The following is a 20,549-nucleotide window of genomic DNA, read 5'->3' as shown; positions in this document are numbered from 1 at the left end:
TGTCCTGCAACCTTTGTTTTAGTTGCTTTTTTTTTTAACTATTAAGCTACTGCTACATACTTCTACAAAGAGCAATTGTTTTTGACGTTTCTAAACACTCCTCCATTTATTTCCTCTTCTTCCACCCCATACCCCTGCTTCACGTTTTTAGTTATCAATATAAGAAAGAATAAATAAATAAATAAATAAATAAATCAGATTTTGTCAAGGACTTTTATTTTAAAAAATAAAGCAAATTTACTGAAGAAAGGCGTGGCCGAATATTGTTTCCTGCTTCACATCGCGTTCAGCTTCGGCTTGGTAGGAGGATTGGGAAACACTAGCATCACTTCGCTCCCGGGGAGTCGGGAAACTGAGATTTTTTTTTTTTTTTACAAGATCAAAGCGTTTATTTCATTTTCACGTTATGATTACGTCAACTTGCGTTTATTTGGATATATCCTAGGAAATTCTCCGAGGAGCGCAAGGTAAAATGTCATTTAAGTTATTGTATTCTCCTCGATCAATCTCGCTTTTTCTTCTGGATTGTGTCAGTTTGATTTGTGTGGGGAAAGTGTGATTTAGACAAGTTTATGTCTTGTTGTAAATAATGTTGCATTTATCATAAGAGGAATCATAACTTTTATGTATGTTATGTTAATTATAATTCCTAATATCAGCTGGCAGTGTCATAGTCAAGTTACACATAAAGCACATGACACATTACATGAATACACTACACACTTTGGTTTTCCATGACTAATTTTTTTAAGTTTAAAAGCCAGAAATCCTAAGTTTTTTTATAAATATAATACAATAGATTTATGTTTGACAAACTAGTATTGTCATCCACTTAAATGGTGATTTTGGGCCTGTCCCACATCGAAAGACTTCTGTCAAATGTCATCAAATTGATTGAATCTATTGAATAGATAATTATTTAACTGTATTTAAATTGATTCATGAATCAAATTTGTACTATACAATTCTATGCAATGCTGTGTGAAGTAGTTTTACGTGTAGGGTGATTTCAGATTGATTGGGACATTTTTTCCAATTCTTCTCAATGGCAAAAAGTGTCCCAATCACCCCGAATTCACCCTATAGCATGTCACACCAACTTCTCAATATATTTTTTTTCCATCTACCTATATACAGAGTTAATAAGAAGTCTGTATCAAAGGTTAGAGTTATTTTTAAAAATAAATTACAGTCCATCTTCAGAATGTGTCATTCTGGATTTCCTAGAGGATTTCCTTTAATGTTGTTCAGAATAGTCTCTGCTGAGTCTATGGCATCCATAGCTTTTTCCCATGAAGGCATTTGATGAGCTGGTTTGAATTGATTCTAGCAGGCAGCAGCACATTCCAGTCGACCCAACGCACCCAAACATCCAAAGCATTTTGGGGAGTGCTTCAGGGTAGAGTATATGGGTAATGGCAAACCCTCATTTTGCATTCGGTTGTAAAAAGGTTGATTGCAGTAGGAATAATCATATTGTAATAGTTACTTTTTTTTGCTTTGCTTTATTTATTGAGCATTTCTGTCAATAAAAATCGGCCGATATATGTTAATTTTTAATGTTATCGTTATCTGCCCGATTTGGCCGATATATTAAAGCCGATAAATGGCTAATTTCCTTCAGCTGAGACACTTCAGATGCGCACTGTCCACCATGATGGTTTTGAATTGCTTGAAATATGATTGGAATGACTTCAAGAAGGAAAATACATTTAAGTTCAACATGTGCAGCGCAAGTCTGTCATATAAGCTAAATAAAATTAAAATGAGAACATTATAATTGTGTGTTTTGGACATGGCTTTTAATGGTGAGACTTCTGTTTTTGTAATCAGGTTTTTTTTAAATTATATAAAAATTTGGATTTAGATTTATCGGCTTTCAAATATAACGAATTATCGTTATCGGTATCAGCCAAAATTTTCATATCGGTGCATCCCTACTTGATTAACTGGGCTGCATGAGGTGCTGTATGTGGATTTTTTTCTGTTTTTATAGGGGAATGGCACCTGAGGGATATTTTTCTTGGTCTGTAACAGATTCATGTCAGTTTTATTGCTTTCAGATTCAGAACTCAACATTTCCCAGCCCACAGCTCAGCAGTGATTGGTTAGTCAGGCATATTAAGGTGCTGAGATTGTCAGGTTTAGCTCAAAATATGTGGCCTTTTGCCAATCATCTTCTTTTAAAGTCAACAAGAAATCAAAACCAGCCTTATTTGCTTTTAGAATAACTGTTCCTCATCATATAACTGAATGATTTATCAGTGCACATTATTCTAAAGGAAAAAAGAGTTTGTCTAGCTGCGGGCAGACGTTTTGCTGTGGCGCCGGGGAGTGATTGGGGGGTTAGGTGCCTTGCTCAAGGGCACCTCAGTCAATTCCTGCCGGTATTGAGAAACGAACTCGCAACTTTCGGGTTACCAGTCTGACTCTCTAACCATTAGGCCACTACTGACTAGAAAAAGCTGTTTAGGCTGAATTTTTTTGGTTGCCGAAATTTCACTGCGTCACTTCTTTATAATCTCAAAGAATCAAAACATACCTCCAACCTTCTCGCTCCATGTAACGTCCCTTTTCGCAGTCCAATCAATTCTTGATGAATAAAATCATATCCCGTTTTACTTTTTTTTTTTTTTTTCTCATTGAATATCTTGTATCAGAAATAGGGCTATGAAACTTGTTTCCTGTTAGCTTTAATCATTTCAAAACATTATTTATGAAATCAAAGAAACATTTATAGCATAAAATGCTGTAAAGTTTTGCTTATATGCATGCTCAACTTTCTCATATGTTTTGGTCCTTCTGTGAGCTCTTCATTATAAATTAGTATTGGTTTTAAGAAATTTGGGTGGAAGCGACTGCCTGCATACCCAGTGGGACGTCCTGTGGACCGGGCAGAGACACTGACCCAGTTGTACCTCTCTTGAGCTGACTGCACTCTGCTTGATCACATTAGCAGCTCTCAGAGGAATGATTTCATTGAATGGAAGCTCTTATTAGTAGCGTCATGGTTCTTATGTCTCAGACCCTTGGCAAGGATTTGGACTGATGTCTTACTTGATGGTAAAAAACCTTTAAAAGTAGTGTTTCCTAACTATGTGCTGTTTAGGGATTTTTTTTATAGGCTTATTTACAGGTTTTGGCCTCCTGCTGTAATAATTGCAGACTGTTCAGTGTGTGTGTGTGTGTGTGTGTGTGTGTGTGTGTGTGTGTATAATCAACTGTCCAAACAAACACATTCCTCCCATCAGCCTTCATACTGATGCTCAATTAACAAGCGGCTGCTGTGTCAGGTCTGCAAGGAATTTCCATTAGATGTGTGACTGAAATAGCCCGAAGAATATTCCAAACACTGAATTCATAAGTTTTTGGTGAGATACAGTGAAGGAATTGAATCCCTTGAACTTCACAGGACCATCTTGCCTGTTTTGCATATCAAACGGTTTGTTTAGGCAGAGCGTCAGTAGGTCAGGACTGTGGTCACCGTTTAGTGGGCCATTAGAGATTCCTGGACTGTTCTGTCCTGCTTGGATTCCCTCTCGAGAGAATTAGTTCTTGTTTTTGTTTTTCAAAAGCTTCGAATTATTCCCCACAAGGTCCTTTTCCCTTTAATGTTTGAGAAAACTTCACTGTGGACTTCCTGTCAGACCAATGTCTTTACCACATGTATCTACCTCGGCAAAACAACATCTGTTTTATTTGTGTGTGCACTGCTTTCTGGTTTTTAGGATTGTAATCTTCTATTCCTATATTCGCACATTTATTTTATTCCGAAGAGAGGGTCCATTTATTTTTTTTACCCACAGCACTGGATGCATTTTCTCATCCTACACTACATGAGCCAAATGACTTTCCACTATGTTCCACATATTTAAGGCATCGTCACACTCTGTCACTTTCACAGGCAAACTGACCACCCAGCAGGAAGTTTAAACATGGCCATGAAGTCCAAAAGCTCATTCACACCAAGAACGATAACTTTAACGATAACTACTATAGAAACATCCACTCAAACAGGTGATAACATTCTGTTTATTATTAGCACGTATTGTAGTTAGGGTTGCAAAATTCCGGGAATTTTCAAAGCTGGAAACTTTCCATGGGAATTAACAGGAATATATGGGAATTAACGAGAATTAATAGGAATAAACAGGGAATTTGCAAAATTGCAGGTTAGCTTATAACAGGGTACTTAGGCTAAATGTAGTTGATAAAAACATCTTGCAGCATAATTTTGGTTAAAACAACCAGATTTAATGCAATTTCAGTTGAATTTTTACCCTGCACATTCCTCAATCACATTCACACAGCACACTACTTACTGCAGGGCTATTGAGGCCACACCCCCTGCATGCACTGTGCCTTCCCCCAGTCCATAACATGCACATTTGATCAAAAATACAGAAAAAACAGTAATATTGTAAAATATAACCACAATTTAAGATAATGGTTTTCTATTTTAATATACATTAAAATATAATTTATTTCTGTGATGCAAAGCTGAATTTTCAGCATCATTACTAGTCTTCAGTGTCACATGATCCTTCAGAAGTCATTCTAATATGCTGATATGATACTCAATTATCAATGTTGGAAACAGTTGTGCTGCTTAATATTTTTTATAACCTGTGATACTTTTTCAGGATTCTTTGATGAATAAAAATTTATAGAACAGCATTTATTTAAAATAGAAATATTTTGTAACAATACACTACCATTCAAAATTTTGGGGTCAGTCATTTTTTCCTTTTTTTTTTTTTTTTTTTTTTTTTTTTTGAAAGAAATGTATACTTTTATTCAGCAAGGATGTGTAAAATTGATGATAAATTATATTAAAGTGATATTGTTAGAAAATATTTCTATTTTGAATAAATGCTGTTCTTTTTAACTTTTTATTCATCAATAAATCCTGAAAAAAGTATTACAGGTTCCAAAAAAATATTAAGCAGCACAACTGTTTCCAACATTGATAATAACTGAGTATCAAATCAGCATATTAGAATGATTTCTGAAGGATCATGTGACACTGAAATAAATAACACATAACAATTGCTGCAATAAAAATATATTTATTTTACATATTTACTAAAATTAGAATTACTTGAATAAAAAGAAATGTCATGTTATGACCAAACAAAATGTTTATATTTATGTTTGTATATGATACATTTTATATAAATATTATAAATCTATATAAATTTCCCTAAATTTCCAATAAATTCCTGTTAAGTTTCCAAATTGGAATCTTTCCCAAATTCCCCAGGTTAAGTTCTCGTGGAAAGTTTCCGGAAATTCCCCGGAAACTTTCCGCCCCTTTGCAACCCTAATTGCAGTTATGTCTTTTACTGCTTTAAACTCCTTAAAGTCAGGTGGATTCTGATTGGCTGTCAATGTTTTTATCGTTCATCAGCTGGAAAAAAATCATTCTAAAAGTGATTCCAATGATAGTTGCCTCATGATAGTTGTGGTGTGGACTTCCTATACTATATATACTATATATTCCTACAAATTAGAATGATTGTTCAGACTTTACAGTTATAGTTATTATAGTTGTTGTTTTTTGTTGTGAACAGTCAACCCTCTACAATGCGAGTAAACCAGCTTCAGTGTGTCCATAGAGGGTTGGAACAGGCCCTAAAGAAAAAAAAAAAAAAAAATTATGTCTCTCCCTACGCAGGTTCTGGTTTTATTTGTACATCTGTGTTGTGGACTGCCATTATAACAGATGCTTCTTTATGTACCTGAAATGACCCTTGACCCCAGTAGACACAGAAAGTCACGCAGTTCCTCTGCATAGTCTGAGTTGATTTGAAAGAGAAACCTTCCCCCATTCTCAAAAGCTTTGAAAGCATCCTCTATTTCTATAACCTCTTTCCCAATTGACCAATGCTTAGACTGACTCATTTTAGAGTCATAGAGTGCATATGATTCATAATGTTGTAACCTCAAAAATTTAATATTGCTTTCACTTTAAAGACTCACTTCAAACAGAGTTTGCACTTTCAGCTCAGATTCCACTGGCGATCATTGAGTTTGTCCTGTTACCCGATATGAATTTGCTTGTGTGGTCCCGCATGTTTGAGGCTGTGTGTCTATGAATTGTTTTTAGAAGCGTGTTGATGGATATGTCTATGTATTGAAGTGTAAAGTGTTGAGGCACTGTGGTTCAGTGCGCTCAGATTTGTGCTAATGCCCGGTAGCCGTTTTCATACTGAACGCTGAAATCATGTCTGATAAAAAGTTGGCCGCCATGACCTCTCAAGTGGGACGTTAACTCAGGCAACTAACTCTGCTCAGCTGAAGAATTTTACTGCAGAGTGTCTTCTCTTTCCCTCAGGGCTTGTACAATTACATTTTTTATGACTTTACAGTTTCTGAGAAAGAAAGAAAATTGAAGAATCTTACCATGGTGCCCAGCTTCATTGCTAACACTTAGTATATTTTCTGTGATTTTATTTTGATTTATTTACTTTTGCACATTATGGAAGCTAGAATTAAATAATGTTTAGAACTTTTAATTTTTTTTAGATGAATTTAAAGATGCCTACATTTTACGATACCATCAGGTTTGGCTTAATGTGTCTATATTCTTTTAGTCAGCATTAGGACTGTGAGTTGTGGTCTGGAGTTGGGTGTGGTGCTTTTTGTTTTGACTCCTGTTCAAACATATCAACTTAAAAGGCTTGTTGGGAAAAATAGGGGTGTTTGGGCTGATGTCTATCCGGGCATGCCTCATCTGTTTGCCATCAAAGTATCCAAATCGCCTTAGTTTTCGATTTGCAAAGAGAGGCCACATAGGGTCAAGGAGAGTGTCAGAGTTCACAACTGCTTTAGCATGCACAGGAGTCTCTAGTTCTTGATTTTTTTTTAAGAAGTTACATCAACATGTGAGTACACTTATACTTGCACAGACCTTCCTTCTAGATCTCTGTTGTTCATACATTTTTGTAGCTACCTAACCCTCATAGAAGGGCTATGGCAATTTTACATATTTATTAAGACATATATATGTAAATACATTTATATACACACATAAACATACACTAGTGAGGACCATCTTCACAAGTATGCTATGAAGGAAATTTACTGTACTTAAAGAAATTAAGCATTTTGACCTCACAATTGAAGTGAAATTTTAACACACACAAACAATTTCAGTTTTCAAATAGCTTAAATTTTGCCTCTGTAGTGTACTGCATATAGCTGTTGTGTTTTTCTAGCCTCAGGCCTAGCCCTGTTGCTCTTGACGTTTAAAGCCTTTTAAGGCTAGACGCAGTTGGTCAGCTCTTCCAACGGGCCTGGCCTCCACCCATGATGATGTGATAAGAAAGGCAGTTCCATCCTCTTCTGACTCTCCTCCAATCACACAGTGTTGTGTGCATTCAAACACTGGCCAATGACTGTTTTCCCCTAAAGTGTCTGAGTTTACAGTGTGTGTGAAGCTGCATAAATAGAGTCCTCTGGGACCGTAATGTTACATTCCAGCTGTCTCCAAGCAAAAACATAGACTTGTACACAATGTGTTCCCCGAGGAAAATAACCAGTGCTGGAGTAAGGTAATGAGATATTTCGATTAAAGCTGTGCATGATTGAATGCGATTGAATGCTATTGAATGCTAGAGGACAAAAAGATAGGTCTGAAGAATAAATTATGTTGCAGCAATGTCTTTGTGATGTATATTTTTGTTTATGGCTAGGTTTACTTAGCACTGCATGCCATACTGTTCAGAAACTTCTTTCTCTAACACTGTTTTGTATTTTCTGAAGGAGTGGAGTATTTTAAATTGTCATTCAATATTAACTTGTTCTGCATTTTTGTTTGTTCCATTTGAATCTGCATAATTGCAGCCAGTTTAATCCAAATGACTTATCATCTGCTTCCCTTTATTTAGATTACGCTGTAAATGTATCAAAAACTTGGAGCCAAGCATGAAAAAGGCGACCAAGCCCACGGCCGCCACCTCCAGAACCTCAGCGGGCACTAAGGCCCCAGGCAGACCTGAGGGAAGCAGCATTATGGGCACAGGTGGCAAGATGACAAACAAAAGCCATAGTTCAGCTCCACTGTCTAAGGTAACTCTTTAATATGGAGAAATCGGAAACATTTGTTAGTTAGTGCTAGCTAAGAATGTTGCATTTAACTTGTGATTTGTCTGTAGCAGATCATTAACTTAATGTTTTGCATGCTAACCAGGCAAAGAGCAATGATGATCTCCCAGCAGTCAGTGCAGGAAGTGGAGCAGTATCCATAAGCAACAGTAACACTACTGCAAGAAACAAGAGAGGAACCTTCTCTCAGAACACCAGCAGCACTGAGACCAGGTCCAAGACCAGTTCAGGTAGCGCTAAGCATTGCATTGATTCTAAAGATGTTAAAATCTTCTGCTTGTGTTGCAAAATTACTTTAATACCCACAACACCACTAATTAAATGTCCATAAAATATTATGTAGTTATGGAAATGTTTCAACTTACAACCATTTTTTTTTTCTCTTGTAGGTCTTTCAGGAAGGCGTGCCATGACATCCACAGCCAAGGATCCAGGCACGACCCGAGAGAACTTGCGAGAACGAACCAGAGCCAGTGCTGCCAAAAAGCTCGCCGTACCCAATGATGCCTTGCCTCAGAAGCGGTCACGATGCCATACTGTAGCCGAGACTGATTCTCGGATGAGCAAATCTCGCTCAGACAGCCAGATAAGCCATAAAGCAGTGCTGGAATGTCAAGTGAAGGACTTGCTGGGCTTAGCCAAGAGCAAAGACCTGGAGATCCTCCATCTCCGCTCTGAACTTAGAGGTATGAAGGCCAAGCTTGGTCTGGAAGAACTTGAAGCCCCTGATCCAGAACAAGGTTCTCAAGAAAACAAGCAGCCTCAGGAGAAAGAGGTTTCTCCTGTGATCAGTGCCACTGATGTAGAGTCCACTCTCCTCCTCCTTCAAGACCAGAACCAGGGTATCCTTGATGAGCTAAATATGCTCAAAAGTGAAAACCGGATGCTGAAGGATCGCCTCAATGCTCTTGGCTTCTCTCTGGAGCACCGTCTGGACAGCCCTGACAAAGGTCTGCGTTGCCCGTCCCTTAGTCCTGAGCCTGTAGCTTCCGGCAGCAGTGGAGGTCATCGTGAAAGCAGAGGGGGTGGCATGCGCACGTCTTCCGCAGAAGGCTCCACCCAAGGCTCTACTGAGGACCTGCTGTCAGAGCCGAGACGTGTAGGCTCTCCTGATGCAGTGGACAGTGAGTGCAGTGAGGCCTACCAGCCAATCACCTCCAGTGATGATGCTTTGGACGCGCCCTCAGGTTGTGGATCATCTTCTGAATCAGAAGGAGGGCCACCAAGCCGGGAACATTCCCGCAGGGGCAGCAGCGGGAACACCAGCGAGGTTTCCGTGGCCTGCCTGACTGAGCGAATCCATCAAATGGAGGAGAACCAGCACAGCACATCAGAAGAACTCCAAGCCACCCTGCAGGAGCTTGCTGATCTCCAGCAGATCACACAAGAGCTGACCACGGAGAACGAACGCCTGGGTGAGGAGCGTGCCATTCTTGTCGACTCCCTCTGTCAACAAGGGGAGCGTCTAGAACTGTACGGAAGACAGCTGGACTACTTCCGTGGCCTTCTTGACGAGCACCGGGTGGCGTATGCCAAGGATGACGAAGATGCCAAAAGTGGGCGCTATGTGGAGCTGGAGAGGCGCTACGCCGAGCTGAACGAGGGCTCGCGTTTTGAGCGGGAGCAGCTGCTTGGTGTGCAGCAACAGCTAAGCAGTGCGCTCAAGATGGCGGAACAGGAGAACGCAGAAGCCCAAGGCCTGATGGCAGCATTAAAAGAGCGTGTCCACATGGCAGAGAGAGCTGTGGAAATGGAGCGGAGGGAGCGAGCCGTCGCCAAAGCGGAGTTGGAAGCGCTGATGGTGGTGTCCGAAGGGGAGCAGGTGGAGCTGAACCGCTGCAGAATCCAACTTGAGCAAGAGAGACAGAGAGTGGCCCAGCTGCTCTCCATCCACAATGCAGGGGATAAGACCGACATACGCCACCTGCTGGACAGCGAGAGATTAGACAAGGAGCAAGCCGAGGCCAAGGCAGCTCAGTTACAAGAGGAACTGGGGCACACGCGCAGTGAAGCTGCCCAGCTCCAGGAGGCAATTAGCAAGGTGAAATTGACAAACACACTCAGATAACTCATATCTTTGATTATTTTAAGTTGTCTTAAGCTGCGTCCAAAGTCACATACTCTATGAAAATGTACTACATTTGATAAAGAACTTATTTCACAACTGTTAAAAAAAGTATTTTGTATGTAGTATGGATATGTGTAGTAAAAATGAAATACATCTGCCAAGTTGTCATTGTTATGTGACTTATGCTGTCAGTTGCGTCGCTTCTCTGCCATTCACAACACCTCTATCGTGGCCTAATGAAATAGTATGACCATCGGATTTGCTTACTGTTATGAATACTATGAATTCAAACATACTCTTTTCACATACTGTCTATATAGTAGGGAAGTAGGCATATTCGGACATAGGGGCTGCGTCCAAAATCGCATACTCTCGAGTAGGTACTTATTTTTAATAAGTAATTGCTTAATGACCACTAAAAAAAGTACATTCTATATGGCATGAATGTGTGAATCCAAACGTACTACATTCACCATGTTGTCATTATCATGTGACCTACCAGCATCAGTTGTGTCGCTTCACTGCCATTCACAAATCCTCTCCCGTGGCCTCATGGGATAGTAAAGTGTCCATCGTATGCACACTTCAGAAGTACTAGGTCATCCGGGTACTTTTGCTTACTCTTTTATGAGTACTGTGAATTCGGACGTACTTTTGTCACATACTGAATTCACATATTGAATCTCCAGGTTAACTAGTAGCAGTGTACTGTACATTTTCCAACATGTATCGCAATAGTAAGATATTTCTTTATTGATTAAAATATATATATATATATATATGTATTTGTAATAATAATAAATGGGGGGGGATAGTCAGGTTTTTCTTGTTTTGTCTTTAGCTGATCACATGCCTGTTGTATCCCTGCTAACGTGTATCCTTGTGTTCGCTAAAGCTTGAGGGTGAGTTCCGAGCATTTCGTGACGATATCCAGGCACAGTTAGCGGAGCAGAAGCGGCTCCTGGAGCAGCAGTGCTCTGAGCTAGAGGAGAAGGATACAGAGATCGCTGACATGAAGGAGACCATCTTTGAGCTGGAGGATGAAGTTGAGCAGCATCGTGCTGTCAAGCTCCATGACAACCTCATCATTTCCGACCTGGAGAGTAAGTCACATGACAAAATGGTTTCCATGGCTCACTAAATACTATTTATATTTAATTGACACATTAAATATATGTACAGTCAAACCAAAATTTATTCAGACACCTTGAACATTTCATTCATTAATACGGTTTATATAATATATTTAATAAAATATGACAAGATCTCAGAGTTAAACTGTGTCAGAAAAAAATAATCTTAATTATGTCAGATAACACTTAAGCAAAACATGCTCAGGTCAAAGTGTCTGAATAATTTTTGGTTCCAAATTTTTATCAATTTTACTGGTAGTCCGCTGTATGAAGAATTTTTGGGTATAATATGTCACAGTTTACTTTATTTTGCTATCCTCACTTACATAAATGAACTATAGTGTCCTGCACCCACTGTAAAAATATATAAAAAATGTCTGAATAATTTTTGGTTTGACTGTATATGTATACATTTATATTTAATTAATACATAATATTGAATATATTTATCAAAATAATATATTTTTTATAGTTATTTTTATCAAAAATATTGTGCCAAAAAATTCTATAGAGCTAAGGCACTTTCACACCAAGGATGATAACTATAAAAATAAAGATATAGTTCTAAAAATCATTCTAAATATAAATGAATAGCAGAGTCCACACCACAACTATAATGATAACGGCACACTGGAACGATATCATTGGAATCACTTTCAGAATGTTTTTTTTTCCAGCTGATGAATGATAAAAACATTGACAGCCAATCAGAATTCATCCTGCTTTAAAGAGCTTGATCATTTAAAGCGGCAGACGACAAAACTGCAGCACGTGCTTAAAATAAACATATTGTGCGTTGGTGTGAACGCTATTATATCATTATAGTTATGTTTGTAGTTATCATTCTTGGTGTGAACGGCCTTTAGGCTGAAGATAAAACTTGCTATATCCAAGGTTTGTATTAGTATATACTAATGCATAATGTAAGATAGATCTCAAGTAAAGAATTGTACAGAAAACTTTTTTCTATGTATATAACAAACAAATTTGTCTGGTGTTAGCCAGATGTTGACCAGACAGTTTTGTTTTCATTATTTTGTAGTTATGCAGGCTTCTGTCCACATAGAGGCGTCATCGAGCTATCTTGAGTATACAATACAGACATTTTCTTGACTTAACATGTCTTTAGCTTTCAGTTTCATTTTATTGGCATGATAGTTTTACTGAAAAAAATAGCTTAATTGTATAAAAATAAAATTAAAATTAGGCATTTGAATAAAATAAACTTTCAGCAACACATTAATGAACATTTAACTTTCTTTATAAATCTGTATTTATTTCTGCCATTTTCCCTCCTCAGATTCCATCAAAAAGCTTCATGATCAGAAATATGATATGGAGAAGGAGATTAAGGTTCTTCACCGTAAATTGCGGGTAAATTTCCCCTTTTTATGTGCTGTGTTTGCACTGTGTATATTAGGATTATTATAGTAATTCTAATCTTAAAAATGGTTTGAAATCAGTACTAACAATTAAAAAGGAATTTATACCTGTATGATATTATGCTTTAGCCACATTGGACCAGCGGTTTGGAAAATGGATTCATTCAGCGTGTGATTTACAGTGCATTATGGGTATTCTCTAGCCATTGAGCGTATATCGGTTGTAAACTCGTTATTGTGGTGCATTGTGGGATTGAATGAGTGCACTCGATAATGTCCATTATGGTATCGGACACCACTGCAAATGGCTGTCCCCTCAAATAGTGCCCTATTTAAGGGTATAGGGGGTGATTTCAGACACTGCCCATGATTCTCCAAATTAATTTAACTGACACCTGTCACTCACAGGAGGAATCAGCTGAGTGGCGTCAGTTCCAAGCTGATCTGCAAACGGCTGTTGTCATCGCCAATGACATCAAGACGGAAGCTCAGGAGGAGATCGGAGACCTACGGCGTCGCCTTCAGGAAGCTCAGGAGAAAAATGAGAAGATGAACAAAGAACTGGATGAACTAAAGAGCAGAAAGTAAGAGATGTAATGTACATTTACAACACAATGTAAATATGTTGTGACTAGGGTGTTGACACTCAGACACAGGATGTGTGATTGTGTTTGTAAGGGCAAATATTTGCATATGCTGGAGACTTGAGTGTCAGTGTGTGTCTTGTGCTACAGGCAGGAAGAGGAGCGTGGCCGTGTGTATAATTATATGAATGCCGTGGAGAGAGATCTGGCTGCGCTGAGGCAGGGGATGGGACTGAGTCGACGTTCCTCCACTTCCTCTGAACCATCGCCCACCGTCAAAACACTCATCAAGAGCTTTGACAGCGCCTCGCAAGGTTCACAAACACATGCAGATTATGCAGATACATGCTCATATTTGGGGTGGTGTGGCCTAGTGTTTCTAGATCTAAGCTGGTAATTAAAAGTTTGTTGGTTGTTCGAACCCCACAAGGGCGATTGACTGACCATTGTGCCCTCAGTTTTCTCAAGAGGTTTGCACTTGCAAGTGTTTTGCAGGTCACTTTTGATAAAGATAGGAAATTACAAATTAGCAATATGACATACTAGCATGTGGGGCTGCATGATATGTTGAAATTAAATCAATGTTGCAATATGATTTAGTGCAGGCTGCGATTAAAATTTAATAAATGTATGAGCTACCGGTTTGAGAGTGATGAATGGCGTTTACAAATGCATACAAATGAACACAGTGCTGCATTTCACTTCATTTTTATTTGCCAGCAACCCGTCAAAATAAAGCTTGATGGGTTACTCTTTGAAAATGAAGTATTGTAATTTTACAGTAAAATTAAATTATTATGCATATGCATATTATTATGCATTTTTTTCTTTTACAGTAAAATTGTATTATTATTATTATTATTATTACAATATATTTCATTTTTTACAAATTATATTGTTTATTTTTATTTACTAACAATATCACAATTAAATCAATAATAGTTATTATTTTATAGTGCATATTATAGTACATATTTTTCAAAGTGTATGAAACCTTTTCCTTTTACAAGTCGCATCTTTTTGTCCATCCGTCTTTCTGTACAGGTCCTCTTCCAGCCAGTCCGGCTGCTGCTGCTGTTGCTGTTGCTGCTGCTACCGCCATTTCCAGAACCCCCCTCAGTCCCAGTCCGATCAAAACTCCTCCAGCCGCTGCTGTCTCTCCTATACAGGTATAAACAATCAGGATAATAATGAATGGATGGATATAGTCTTATGACTAAATGACATGAGTAATTTACAGTCAAACCAAAATTTATTCAGACACCTTGAACATTTCATTCATTAATACAGTTTATTCACTATAGTTAAAAAAAATGATAGTAAAATATGAGTTAAACTGTGTCAGAAAAATTCATCTTAATTATGACAGATAACACTTAAGCAAAACATGTTCATGCCAAAGTGTCTGAATAATTATTGGTTTCAAATTTTTATCAATTTTACTGGTAGTCCACTGTATGAAGAATTTTTGAGTATAATATGTCACAGTTTACTTTATTTTGCTATCCTCACTTACATAAATGAACTATAGTGTCCTGCACCCACTAGTAAAAATATATCAAAAATGTCTGAATAATTTTTGGTTTGACTGTATATCAGGTTATGAATATATTACAATAGTAGTGTTATATATATCACAGTAAAGTTATTTTTGCTGGCTGTTCAATCCCCAAATGTTTTATATATTACATAATTGTGTAATATTGTCTCTTTTTTAACACTTATTTTATGAACTCCAAACAAAAAAATAAGATTATTCATAATAAAATAAGTTTACAGTTTGACATCAGTGCAAAAACATTATTTAACCTTCAACTGAAAACAAATTAATCAAAACAGTTGCACTACGGTTCACACTTTGGGGTCAGTAAGATTTTATATTTTTGTCATCATATATATTGTCATCAAGGCTGCATCTGTTTGGTTAAAAAATACAGTAAAAACAGTAATATCGTAAAATGTTATTACAATTTAAAATAACTGTTATCTATTTTAATATATTTTTTAAATATAATATATTATATGTAATATATAATATAATATATGTATTTTTTATATATATTTTCAGCATTATTACTCCAGTCTTCAGTGTCACATGATCCTTCAGAAATCATTCTAATATGCTAATATGCTGCTTAAGTAACATTTTCTTATTATTATCATTTATCAATGTTGAAAACAGTTCAATATTTTGAGAAAACTGATATATTTTTGAGTATTGATGAATAGAACGTTCAAAAGAACAGCATTTATTTGAAATGTTTATAATGTTTTGTAACATTATAAATCAGTTAAATGCATCTTTGCTGAATAAAAGCATTAATTTCTTTAAAAAAAATCTTACTGACCCCAAACCTTGGACCGATAGTGTATGTGTCGTAAATATGACTATATACATATGAAGCTGTTGTATAATCTCATGTTAAAAGGTAAACTGACTTTGCCATGGGATAGATGTGTCCGTGTTTGATAGATGCATTAGGACGGATCTCTGATCACTCTAGCAGATGTCTGCATTCTTCTCTATAGGGATTTTTTTTTGACCTAACACCCCTGTCTGTCAGATGAGATCTCCAGATCTGGTGTGTATAGAGCTGGAGTGGGGCTTTCCTTCTTTTTCTCTCCCTCCGTCCCCCGCGGATGTCCTTTGCCGTGTTGCTCTTTTTGAATAGGACATAGAAGTCTCCTCAAAATGTGCCAAAACAGGATGTTTTTGTAAGAACAGAAAAAAAAAAAAAAAATCAGACAGTTTGATGTACTTTGAGTGCAAAAAGTTTGAGGCACAGAGATTTTGTTTGTTTATTTGTGGTGAATTTGAGTTTCAGAACATGATGTTCTATGGACATGAGATCAGGCAGCTTGAGGAAAAAGTTTGAACATCCAATTTTAGATAAAACAGGTCCTTGAAGGAGGACCAGAAAATCACATTCTTGGTGACTTGGCCAATCACATTTATGACTTGGGCCAATGAAAATTCGCCTTGCAATAGATCTTAGTCAGAGTAGCGCCATATTGAAATTTTGACAGGAATAAAAATGAGGTTGTGAGAGATAGAGAGACAGAATACTGTGCATTCAATGGATTGTTGTTTAACAACATACCGATTGTTCAGCTGACGAAAGATCTTCCTGGGGAAAAAAAAATTTCAATACACAAAATCTCCATAAAACAGTTTTAAAGTTGTGAGTTATGAAAATTACATGATCTGAAATCTTTATACAGTGTGTGCCATTGTTAAGACTGTACATCTGTCCCTCACAGCCTCATTTTCATCTGGTGTTTAACCTGACTAAGGTCTATCACCAATAACATCATGGTGGTGAATTTTGCTTGGCAAGCTCAACTTCTCTAGTTGAATTTTGAGATCCATGATTGGTTATGTGGCTTTAGAATGAAATTGTAAAGATGTTCAAGTTCAGAGAAGGAGGCGGGAACTTTTAATCACCAAAATAAACAAAACCAACCAAAACAAGCGTCAGCCCCGCATGAACGACTGCCACATATAAACATTATAAAACACAACATAAATTCCCAAGACCGGTCCTTTCTCGTCTTACACTGTCATCGTGCCTCCTTTTATCCTTCCGGAGCTCCATTAACATTCGCTCCACGAGGATCTCCACCCCGTTCTCATTCACACCACAGAAATATTTAGTTTTCGATTTCACATTTTAAATTTAGGTTTGCAGGTTGATGTAGAGTTGATCATAGATTATATTGTGTAGACAATATGAAATAAACTCTCATCATGTGACCAAATGGGGAATTCAATATTTTCTTTACTCATTTTACTTTCCTGAAGGTAAAGAGTGTCAAAATTATGTCATCAGCGTTTTTTCTTTTTCTCTGTGACTGCCAGCAGCCACCGGCAGAAATAATACTGGCACTAGAAAAATTGTTGTAACAACCCTGTCCCAAAGGATCACAGAGAAATGAGAACAATAGATGTAACTTGCATAAGGTTTTTGAAATTGTCAATTGTGTAACACAAAGCTGTAATGTTCTTCCTGCAGACAGCCAATGTTTTCTTGCTTAAGCACGATTGTATTTGTAAAATTGTGTTATTGGGCACAAGAAAGAGCCTTGAATTTTTCTAGAAATGATAATTACTGAGTATTTGTCTTTGCCAGGGCAGGCTGTTTATCCAGTTAGGCTATGAAAAACAAAAGTGCTTTAAAACATCAATAATTCACACCTAACTGTATTGACCACCTGAGCTCTAACATAACATCATTGAATTTATTAAAGTTGTGCTGTGAGCTAGGGCTGGGTGATGTATTGTATATTCATGATATTTTCAAAGTGATTTTGCTGGTGATATAAAATACAGCAACATCATGAACATCACACGGTTTTAATGCCTACAGACTGTCATGAGACTAGTCTTGCAATCCTTACTTGTCTCATGAGATGTATTTTCAATAGTGTTTGTGTTTTAAACTTTTGTAACAAAAAGGGCTTTTGAGTTAAGTTTGATTCATTTCTTTGAGTTGAAACTGTCTATTTTAAAGAATCACTTGAAAAAAAAAATATTTATTTTTAAATGGTTAGTACACCCCAAAATTAACATTTCTGTCATTAATTACTCACCCTCATGTCATTCCAAACCCGTAAGCTCTCCACGCTGTAAACACAGTGCAGTGCTTCCAGGTTCTACGTCAGAACACTGACTCAGTTTTGGTCGACGCTGTTCACGTGAGCAGCACGACGCATTCGTGTGATGCTGATGCAGGAGCCGGCCAATAATGAGCTCTGATGTAGAACCCGGAAGCACTGCACTGTCTATACAACATAAACAGCGTAGGAGAATGACATGGAAGAGAAGAAATTGTTGAATAAAGTCGTTATTTTGTTTGTTTTTTTGCGCACAAAAAATATTCTCGTCACTTCATAACATTAAGGTTGAACCACTGTAGTCACATAGATTATTTTAACGATGTCTTTACTACTTTTCTGGGCCTTGAAAGTGGTAATTGCGTTGCAGTCTATCAGAGATCAGAAAGTATTGTTAAATTGGTGCATACTGTCAGTGTTGCTATTGTGAACTAAACTATTTAAAACCTTTTGTATTAATTGAAATAAAGCTGAAATAAAATATAAAGATTAGAAAATGTTAACTTCAAAAACTTAAAAATTAGGAATGTTGCCTTGGCAAATAACTATAAATAAAATAAGTTGAAGTTATAAAACATTTTGAGCGAACGCAAAGTTTCTCGGGGAAACGCAATGTTTCTTAGGGGCACGCAAACATTTTGTGAGTGAATGCAAAGTTTCTCAGGGGAACGCAATGTTTCTTAGGGGCACGCAAACATTTTGTGAGCGAACGCGAAGTTTCTCAGGGGAACGCAAACATTTTGCAAGCGAATGCCAATTTATTCTTAATTTAGTAACAGTTTTTTGGAAAAATCCCTAGATTTTTTTTTTTTTTTTTAAATCTCCTTAGCAAAAAAAGGTTTGGTTGACATGAAGGTTCTTTCAAAATCACCCTGGTCAGCCACTTTATATTAAATAATACTGCCCAGCCCTATTGTGGCCTTTTAATGTATATGTCCCTTCCCTATTTCACAGCGACACACCATCAGCTCTGCCAAACCTCTGTCATCAATGCTGGACAAGAGGCCGAGCTACACGGACCTGAGCATACCAGGTGGGCTGACGTTATTCACACTGGAAATCTAACTCCTTGATCTTTTAGTCTTCTCTCACACCGGTTTGATCTGGTTATTTAGAGGCGAACTCAGAGTTAAAGGTCAAGTGTAATCGTGCTGTACCATTTCCCTCAGGCTTAACGTTTGCAGTTAATGACCAGAGATTGTGTGCCAAGCCTTGAGAAGGAAGCAGGATATTTATTTTAGAAGAGCACAAGCTTAGTCATGCCACATAAAGCCTTTTATTCTTTTTCATGATTGAATATGTGATTTCATGTAATCCAATAGCAGACCACCTCCTCCGGACCTCACCTGTAACGCGCCCCGGCTGCGGCCTCCAGAGGGTGACAAACATGGACTCGAATAAATCCATATCGGGTATGATTAGACCTTGAGTACTCGTTCTGCAACAACTAGTCAAGTACTCGACTATACAGTTGCTCACTTAAAGGGATAGTTCACCTAAAAATTTAAGTCTTTCATCATTTACTCACCTTCAGGTCGTTCCAAACCCATAAGACTTTTGTTCATCTTTTGAACACAAATAAAGATGTCCCTCCATTGAATGTCTAGTCACACAAAACTCTGATGGTTCAAAACGTTTATAAAGAGATCATAAAATAAATCCATATAAATCAAATGGCTTAATCCAAGTATTCTGAAGATACTTGATCGCTTTATATGATGAACAGATTTAATTTGGGCTTTTATTCACATGTAAACATTGATCAGCGAACACAAACAGAAGCTCAACCGTACTTGCTTGACACGTGAGAACAAACCGCATTGGTTCTTGCATAAGAATGAACCTCATTGGTTCTATGGGTTTATTTTGTGATCTTTTTATTAACATTTTGTAGTGGGTGAACATACTTTCAATGGAGGGACAGAAAGCTCTCAGATTTCATTAAAAATATCTTCATTTGTGTTCTGAAGATGAATGAAAGTCTTATGGATTTGGAATGACATGAGGGTGAGTAATTGATGACAGAATTTTTTTTCTGGATGAACTGTCCCTTTAACAGGTATTCAAGGTGTAGTACTTATCTTAATGTCCTTGTCAGTTTCTGGCAGAAGCAGCGATGAGTTAAAGAGAGATTTGTCGGTGACGGACACATCAATGTCATCGTCAGTCATTGCGTTGGGCTCATCTTCTCCCCAGCTTTCTATGTCTTCAAACTCGTCCTCCCCGACCGCCTCCGTCACGCCCACCACACGAGGCCGTTTACGGTAAGCGGCGGACCTTCCTTGTTTGTCTGTTTGCCTCCATTTCTTTTATGTTCATCTCTGTTCTGGCTCTTCTTTTGTTGACTTTCTAAAAGACTCTTTCTCACTGTCATGTTTGCCAGATGTCTCTCTGTTTCACACTCTATCTCTGTCTGCTCACTGCGGTGTTGACAGGCCAGTGTTTCGATAATGGATGTCATTCGTTTACCTGTCCTGAAACCTGACCGTGGGTCCACCGTGGCTTTTGAATAGACCATTGGAAGAAGACGAATCATTCTGCACTTTCCTTTATTATCAGAGCATTTCCTTCTGGTCATAGCATTAACTTCCTTGCTGGAAAAATCCAGCTAGAACCGACTTGTGATGGTAGCTGGTTTAAATCAAGTGCTGGCTGGTTG

The 20,549-nt window shown here is 37.6% G+C and overlaps 1 protein-coding gene across 5 annotated transcripts in view; it reads left to right on the top strand.

The window, feature by feature from the left end:
- Window positions 1-270: 270 nt before the first annotated feature.
- The window catches only part of LOC127525122 (cytospin-A-like), a 32,238-nt gene continuing 11,959 nt past the window's right edge, over window positions 271-20,549 (top strand). For 2 of the 5 annotated variants that reach the window (XM_051917420.1, XM_051917422.1), the window contains exons 1-12: window positions 7,384-7,556; window positions 7,893-8,073; window positions 8,195-8,339; window positions 8,499-10,150; window positions 11,073-11,280; window positions 12,611-12,684; window positions 13,101-13,276; window positions 13,427-13,590; window positions 14,321-14,445; window positions 18,845-18,923; window positions 19,216-19,302; window positions 19,989-20,154. In XM_051917420.1, the coding sequence (XP_051773380.1) occupies window positions 7,519-7,556; window positions 7,893-8,073; window positions 8,195-8,339; window positions 8,499-10,150; window positions 11,073-11,280; window positions 12,611-12,684; window positions 13,101-13,276; window positions 13,427-13,590; window positions 14,321-14,445; window positions 18,845-18,923; window positions 19,216-19,302; window positions 19,989-20,154 (3,095 nt within the window). In that variant the 5' untranslated portion in view covers window positions 7,384-7,518. Of the gene's footprint in view, window positions 468-7,383; window positions 7,557-7,892; window positions 8,074-8,194; window positions 8,340-8,498; window positions 10,151-11,072; window positions 11,281-12,610; window positions 12,685-13,100; window positions 13,277-13,426; window positions 13,591-14,320; window positions 14,446-18,844; window positions 18,924-19,212; window positions 19,303-19,988; window positions 20,155-20,549 lie in introns of those variants that run through there. The other 3 variants (XM_051917419.1, XM_051917421.1, XM_051917423.1) reach the window with 2 other exon arrangements.

The sequence above is a fragment of the Ctenopharyngodon idella genome, chromosome 13 (genome assembly GCF_019924925.1).
Source record: "Ctenopharyngodon idella isolate HZGC_01 chromosome 13, HZGC01, whole genome shotgun sequence".
NCBI lineage: Eukaryota > Metazoa > Chordata > Actinopteri > Cypriniformes > Xenocyprididae > Ctenopharyngodon > Ctenopharyngodon idella.
Note: the sequence above shows the minus strand (reverse complement) of the source record. Positions and strands in the feature narration are given on the sequence as shown.